This window comes from Gossypium raimondii, chromosome 1 (genome assembly GCF_025698545.1).
Source record: "Gossypium raimondii isolate GPD5lz chromosome 1, ASM2569854v1, whole genome shotgun sequence".
NCBI lineage: Eukaryota > Viridiplantae > Streptophyta > Magnoliopsida > Malvales > Malvaceae > Gossypium > Gossypium raimondii.
Genome location: NC_068565.1, coordinates 27,520,354 through 27,528,329, shown reverse-complemented (window position 1 = coordinate 27,528,329; position 7,976 = coordinate 27,520,354). Strand labels below are relative to the sequence as shown.

Genomic DNA, 7,976 nt, shown 5'->3' with positions numbered 1-7,976 from the left:
TTTGAACATAAAAAAAAGATAACAGTTAGATTTAGAAATTAATTTACTCTTAACTTAATTATTATAAATATTGTAATTTGTAATTAATGTAAAAAGACGTGAGTTTAAATATTTGGACGTGTATTATAAAGAAACCAATAACTCAAATAATAAGAACCCAATTCTCTCCCTTTTGGGCCAAGTAAAGGGCGTATAATTTAAAACAAAAACCCGATAGGAGCCCAGAGCCTAATAACGAAAGTACGCTATCTGCAACTGCAAAGAGCAGCTTAGGAACAGTTAAAGATTTTGCCGCAAATGTCTCCGCTTTCTTCTTCGCTACTGAATCCGCGCCTCAGTTTTTCGCTAAAACCTCTCTTCCTTTTCTCTCAATCATCTTTCGCACCTCGGAAATTTCAAATCCCCAGGCAATTTGTCTCCGCTAAACGTAAAACCTTCTCTGCCTTAGCTTCGGAGCAGTCATCCGCAACCGACAATGGTGGCAGGAGCGGCGGAGGAGGAAGGTCCGGCGCTCTATCTCCGTCTCCAGTGGTGGAGGAGGTTCAGAGGATCGACGTGAATCCACCTAAAGGGACTCGAGACTTCCCCCCTGAAGATATGCGACTCCGTACTTGGCTATTTAACCATTTCAGAGAGGTTAGTTTCCAATTCTGTGAAATACTAGCTCCGTCTTGAATTAATTTATTTTATTTATGATTTCTTGTGTTATTGAAGGTTTCGCGGTTGTTTGGATTCGAAGAGGTTGATTATCCTGTGCTAGAATCAGAGGTTCTGTTTATTAGAAAGGCAGGGGAGGAGATTAGAGATCAGGTTTGCTTTGTTTTATTACATAGTGTTTGATTACGAAACATGATTTGGTTTGCAGTTAAATTCAAATGAAGCGAAAGATAACGTTCTAATGTAGTATATATGACACCAAATCTTCATTAAAAGTTGAATTTATTTGAGCGGAGGGCACTTAGAGTTACTTGTGGAAATAAGATGATTATTATGTTAACTGAACACGCTTTCTTTATAAAAGGATTAGTGACTGGACATTTGACAGCATGAGAGCAAAAGTATTGAGAGCATGTACAATATGAATGCTTGATATTTGCCAGTGTTTTGTTTACATTTACTTTGTTTTAGACTAAGTTCTCAATGACTGTTGCAGTTTTCCATTTCTATGTGCAGTTGTATTGTTTTGAAGATCGGGGAAATCGCCGTGTTGCATTGAGGCCTGAGCTCACACCTTCTCTAGCAAGGCTGGTGATACAGAAAGGGTATGAAGAACTTTTGTTCCACTTAATTTTGCTTCTCATTTTTTTATTAATTTCAAAGATTGATATTTTGAACTGGAAAAAATATTTGGGTATTTATTTATCTATTTTGGTATTAGTTTTGTATCCAAGTACATATTACAGAATTTGATCCTTTTTTTTTGGTTCAGAAAATCTTTATCCCTCCCATTGAAGTGGTTTGCCATTGGTCAGTGTTGGAGGTATGAGAGAATGACAAGGGGCCGCCGCCGTGAGCACTATCAATGGAATATGGATATACTTGGTTTACCTGAAGTTACCGTATGTGCTGCCAACTTGACATGCTTTATGAACTACTAAGCTTCTGTAGATGCTATTTTTCGTTACCAATTGTCTGGGCATGCCCTTTCATTTAATCGTTGCTGTAATTATAGTTTATATAACCTCTGTAGGACAGCAGTGGCAGCATCCTAATTGTCCTATATGCTTGGACACTATTTTACTCAATCCCCTACTCATATGTGCTTACCCGCTAAAAGTGCAGAATATCATCCTTATATTTTTAGAAACACACACACACTAGTAAATTTTAGGTTGCTTCACATCCTACCGGAGAGTTGCTTGTTGATCCGAGTACAAGGAACTTACTGTTTTAACATATATATGGTTTAAATGGTGCACATGTATGATTCTGTTGGGAGATTCCTTTTTTCATTTTCTAGTTATAAAGATTATCATTTTTTCTTGTAGGCTGAGGCAGAACTTATTTCTTCCATTGTCGCTTTCTTCAAGAGAATTGGTATCACAGAATCAGATGTTGGCTTTAAGGTTTCAAGCCGAAAGGTACACTCATGCATGAAATGGACCATTTGAGGTCTGTCCTTACTTTCTTGAATACATTCATTGTTATGGTTGCAAATGCTATATTCTAATGACGCTTTTGTCCTTGCAGCATGCTTTACTTTCTACGAAAGTGCAACATGCAATCACTGTTAATTATATATTCTGAGATTTTAATTCATATCTACTGCACAGGTCTTGCAAGAAGTTTTGAGATGCTACTCGGTACCGGAAAATTTGTTTGGCAAGGTTTGCATCATCATAGACAAGGTTAGTTTATTAAAATTAAGTATTTAGGATTTCCTTAGTTCTGGGTTTTATTCTCTTAGTCATGTACTTTTGTTTTGTAACTGGTAAAAAATTCTGGTTGCCTGATTATAACCTCTTTTTTCTTTTTGTTTAAATTTGAAAGAAACATTGCAAGGGCTGGATTTACATATTCTCCTTTCTTTGGTTTCTTTATTCAAGCATTTGTTAATTAATTAATTAATGTAGTTTTGTTGTTCCTGAAATAGATTGAAAAGATCCCAATAGATGAGATTAAGAGAGAGTTGAACGCTACTGGGTTATCAGAAGAGGCTATTGAGGAACTATTACAAGTGCTTTCCATAAAGTCACTGACTAAGTTGGAAGGTTGGTTTTTCTGCATGTTAATTGATAATAGGTTGTTCTTTTTTGTGTCGAAGGAAAAGCTAGGTACCCTCCTCCCTCCTATCCAGAAAACAAGAAAAGAAAAGAAAGTAATGGTAGGGTAAGGTAGGGTAGGATAGGATAGGGTAGGGTTGGGTAAAAAGTCAATGAATCAAGGATTGCCCTAGATGAAGGCACTTAAAACAAAGGTTATTTTCAGCTTTCAGTTCTTCCTCCAACTCATATCTGATTAAATTCTTAGCTTATAGGTCTAGTAGATATTTTTTTGTGTACCATTCATGAATTTGCTTAGATGAAATCCTTTCATGGCAATGGGGATAGTTTCAGTGTGTCCATTTTTATAATGGTCTGTATAACCAATATGAAAAAATGTAAAAACGTATCACCATCTCAAACAAAGAGAAAAAGAATAATGGCTGCCAAATGTTCAGTTTTCTTGAGATTGTAGCAGATATTTGAAATGTTATCCTTGCATTCAGATTCCCTCAAACAAGTTTCTATGTCCACATTAAAAGTTTCTAATGGAAATCTGACTGTAAATTGTAAATCATTCAGATTTTATTGAAATATCTCATAATCTTTTTGTTGATAACTAACTATAAATAGTTCTGTTTTCCATTAGAAGATAATATTTTAATCCTAATTGTCTGTGACATATTCTTTCGTAAATGTAGAGATACTTGGAGGTGCTGGGGAAGCTGTTGCTGAGTTGAAAGAACTGTTCTCACTTGCTGAGAAGTTTGGTTACTCTGAGTGGATTCAGTTTGATGCATCTGTTGTTCGTGGTCTTGCCTACTACACGGGTATTGTTTTTGAGGTTAGATTTATGATATAGTTTTTCCTCTATTGATATAGAGTGTGGGCACTTGCATAAGAAACTGAATCTAAAGGATCCTTATGGATATTGTGGATGTAACTTTTTCTCTGAGTGTTTTCTTCTACAATGCCTACTTGTGGATGTCACTTTTTCTATGGCAATATGTTGTTACTGCTAATAAACTTGATTGGTTTAACTTTTATTTGGGGGGGGGGGGTAGGCGTGTAGGTCTCTAAGGGCCAAAAGTCTTATATTGAAAATCTTGATGGATTATGAGTGGACATGTCATTGGTCTTTACAATTGGCAGATATTATGATTATAGGGCAGCGTACCGTTTAAAGAAATTATATCCAAACTGTGTTCATAGCATTGAATTTGCCTATAAGAAGTTAATTTGCCAGCGGCCTGTCGTGGAAGTCTTTACACTGTTTTACCTTTCATCAACCATCGGAGTTGTTTCGTGAAAATTTAAGCTTATGACAATATTTAATTTAGATTTTCCCTTTTTTTTTTTCTCCTTTTGAACTTTTAATATAATAAATATTTTTCTCAGGGTTTTGATAGACAAGGAAAGCTAAGAGCTATTTGTGGCGGTGGGCGATATGATCGACTACTTTCTACTTTTGGTGGGGATGATGTTCCAGCTTGTGGCTTTGGGTTCGGTGATGCCGTCATTGTGGAAGTAAGTTAAAGCCTAATAAATTCATGATTATGTTGCATGTGAATAGATTGATACTTTATATATCAGTCAATCATGGACCATTATGGTGTGATAAGTCATGTTATTCATGTGTCATTTTGTTGCATGAAGTAAAAGAGGGGGAAAACCAAAACTGATTATGAATATATCTAAATTGTGAAGCAAAATAAAAAGTACTTGGTTAAATAGAAGGATGAGAGGAAGAGAAAGAAATAGCGAAGAAATGATATATGATTCCCATATGTCAGGTCTGTGAAGCATCAATAGAGGGTCATCAATAATTAGCTGAATATATGTTCATTGAAGAAATATTCATCTCCTCATTTGGTAACTCTGTCTATGTATGATTTGCCTACGTGTTTGCATATATATATATATATATATATGACTTTTGGATGGATTCTATCATGTGCTTTTGGTGCTTTGGGCATGTATGGGTTGTGGTTCAAAGTTGCTGAAGGAAAAGGGACTTCTACCAGAACTTAACCTCGAAGTAGATAACATTGTTTGTGCACTGGATTATGATCTTCAAGGAGTAGCTGCTGAAGTTGCTACTAAACTCAGGGAGAAAGGCCAAAGTGTTGACTTAGTCTTGGAGAGCAAACCTCTTAAATGGTACTAACACCAATGATGTCCTTCAAGATACTAAACTTGAACAGAGTTCTCAAACAATTTCTTTCTATGTTTTTGACATTTGAGTAACCATTATTTTGATTCCATTCCCTTTTAGGGTGTTCAAACGAGCTGCACGGACAAATGTGCAAAGACTAGTATTGGTAGGAAATACTGAGTGGCAGAAGGGTATGGTTGGTGTAAAAATCCTTTCGTCTGGTGAACAATACGAGATTAAGCTGGATGAACTGGAGTGAAAATGTATGTCTTCTTTGGCAGTACCTTTTATGATGCTCGTGCTTTATGGACATTTCTCATTTTTGCCAATTGGATTATTTTTCTCCTTCATGGCATAAAATTGTATCTTAATACTTTGTAGCATTGGTATTTGAATAATTTAAGGTTATAGAAAATGTATCTTTTGCGGTTTCATGTGGCTCAGTGGACTTTGGTTACACACTCAAAAGTAGAGAAGGCATTGCAGTTGTAATTGACAGTATGGTTAGATATGTGATCCAAGATGCATTTTCTTTCATCTGGATATATGCTTCCAAGCAATGCAAATTTTTGTTTGTCATGAATGGATTGAATTCCCTTTTTTGATTAATTGTCTTAAAACATATTAAATTATGGTATGCCATGATGTGGGTAAAAATTATATAAAAATATATTTATAAAAATCCATTATGAACGAATGATAAATTTGAATGTTAAAAACAGTCTTAAGTTTCATTAGATGTGAGATTTTATTGATTTATATAAGATATTTTTATAATAATATTATTTGTTTTGTATAAATAAAAGATTTAAATTCTTAATTAAATTGATGTTGGATTTACTTATAATATTAATTCAATTCATAGTGTTCGAAGATATAAATCTTTGCCCCACCTTACTAAAATAACATATTTAGTTTTGTAAGTATTTTTGTGGCTTTTAATTATAATTTCTTAATTTTATAAGAATTTATAAAATATATATTTTGATTTTATAAATACTTTTATATATTTTGTGATGATTTATTAAAATTTTGTAAGATTTTATAGTATCAATCTGATTTAATTTTGTAAAAATTAAAATATTATAAATCATTATTTAAAATTTTGGGTTGAATTGGATTGGATTGAGGAAATCATCTTAAAAGTCATTAGCAGTTTTTTTTTTCTTTTAAATCGAATTTAGGATAGAATTGAAATAGAAAGTATAAAGATTTGATAAAGGTGAGACAAAAACAAAAATCTCGTCTTACCTCAGTTGCTATCCTTATCCTTAAAATTTTGATTCTTAACCTCAGTTTAATTAGACGTGTTTATTGAGTAAATCATGTATTAGATAAATTTAAATTTTAAAATTTAAGGAATCACATTATATTTTGATTGTTTCATATTAGAATAAGCTTAGTTTCAGTGATTTGAATCTGTAAATTGAGTTTTCGTGTGTAACTTTCTTAAATTTAAACAATTTCTAAGTTGTGATGATTTTGGTAAAGTAAATAAAATTGGAATGGAATTCATAGTCTGGAATGAAATTGGAAGGTTTAAGCCGTCGGTATGCCTTTTGTTGGGCACTGGGACACCACCTTGTCCTTCGACCATCGGTACACTCGCATAAAGGCGTTTTGGTGCCCATTTTTAGTAAAAACTATATTCTTTTGTTTTATATTCCGACGTCTTTTTGAAAAGCCGCAGTTTTTGAACAAGAAAAAAGCCACAAAAGAATAATTTATTGATATCATAAAATGTATTTCAATATTTATTTTAGGACTTAATATATTTGAAGATTTAAAGAAAATTATTATTAGTAGAAATCTTATCATACGCATATGCTTGTGTATATTATGAATTTAGAACATAGATGTGTATTTAAAATAACCTATAATAAATAATGAAACGCATTGTTTTGAAATTAATTAATTATAATAACACATTAAATATGTACAATATTAAAATAAAAAAATTAAATTAAATTATGAGTAAAACAAAATTTAAACACAAATACATTAGATAAACAATACTAAATGCACTATAATTATTTATCATGGTCCTGTCATCAACTATGAGTTAGTATCAAGTTTGTAACACCCCTTACCCGTCTTTGTTGCAAGAAACGAGTTATGGATCGCTACAGTACAAAATAGAACTATAACAATCAATTCATAATCAAACATAGATTTTTTTATCATTTCAATCATTTAATACAATATAGAACCTTTTTCGAGCCTCAGACGAGCTTACGTGAGCTTTAAAATACCCGTGAATAAACAGGAATCATCATTTACAAAAGATAAGGGTCAACCTGCAAAACATGGGTTACACGGTCATGTGCCCAAGCCGTGTATCTCACTGTGGCCGTGCGGCACAAAAACAACCATGTCCTCTAGTAGTCACACAATCGTGTTACTAGACCATGTCTGCCACACGGTTGTGTCACCAACCCGTTTAACATTCGAGAACCGTATGGACCAAAATGTAACCATTTAGTAAATTGCACACAGCTGTGTCTCCAGCCTATGTTTCTTACACAGCCGTGTGGCACAAACACTTTCCTAATTTGGTCTCTTTTCAGACCATTCAGCTTTTCTACATTTTGGTTTGCATTTACACAGTTAACCTTGCATTAAAACAAGCTAAAACATGTATAAAAGAAAACTCATTCACAATGCACAATACCTAACAATCCATTGTACATACTTTGGTACTAAAACATAACATTATACACATGAACTTTCAACCCATCCAACATGCCTAAACATCTCAATTCAATATCCAAAATGTGCCATTCGAACATTTCAATACCACACCAAACCATATCTTATTTCATACACCTAAACACCTAGCCAATATTAGGACATGATCAATCCATCCATTAGCCATACACAACGTTTCCTATACCTAACTTAACACATCTTCAATGCAATCAATCATAATCAAGACAAGTAGGACCTAATCAACTAACAATCTCCATAATGCCAACATCCAAAATTTTACATTCATGGTTAAGCATAACATATATTGAAGTAAATATACACAACATCCAAATTTGATATTATCCAACATAAAGCCAGTACTATCTGTTGGGATCGACCCAATTAAGCAACAAGTAACAAAAAATAGCGGA

At 33.4% G+C, this 7,976-nt stretch overlaps 1 protein-coding gene across 1 annotated transcript; it reads left to right on the top strand.

The window, feature by feature from the left end:
• The first annotated feature begins 226 nt into the window (after window positions 1-226).
• Window positions 227-5,289, top strand: LOC105785509 (histidine--tRNA ligase, chloroplastic/mitochondrial). The gene is made up of 11 exons (XM_012611606.2): window positions 227-636; window positions 715-810; window positions 1,174-1,262; window positions 1,430-1,559; window positions 1,989-2,081; window positions 2,274-2,348; window positions 2,594-2,711; window positions 3,404-3,546; window positions 4,101-4,229; window positions 4,699-4,862; window positions 4,978-5,289. The coding sequence occupies exons 1-11, from the start codon at window positions 298-300 to the stop codon at window positions 5,114-5,116; spliced, it is 1,515 nt and encodes a 504-aa protein (XP_012467060.1). The 5' UTR covers window positions 227-297; the 3' UTR covers window positions 5,117-5,289.
• The last annotated feature ends 2,687 nt before the right edge of the window (window positions 5,290-7,976 follow it).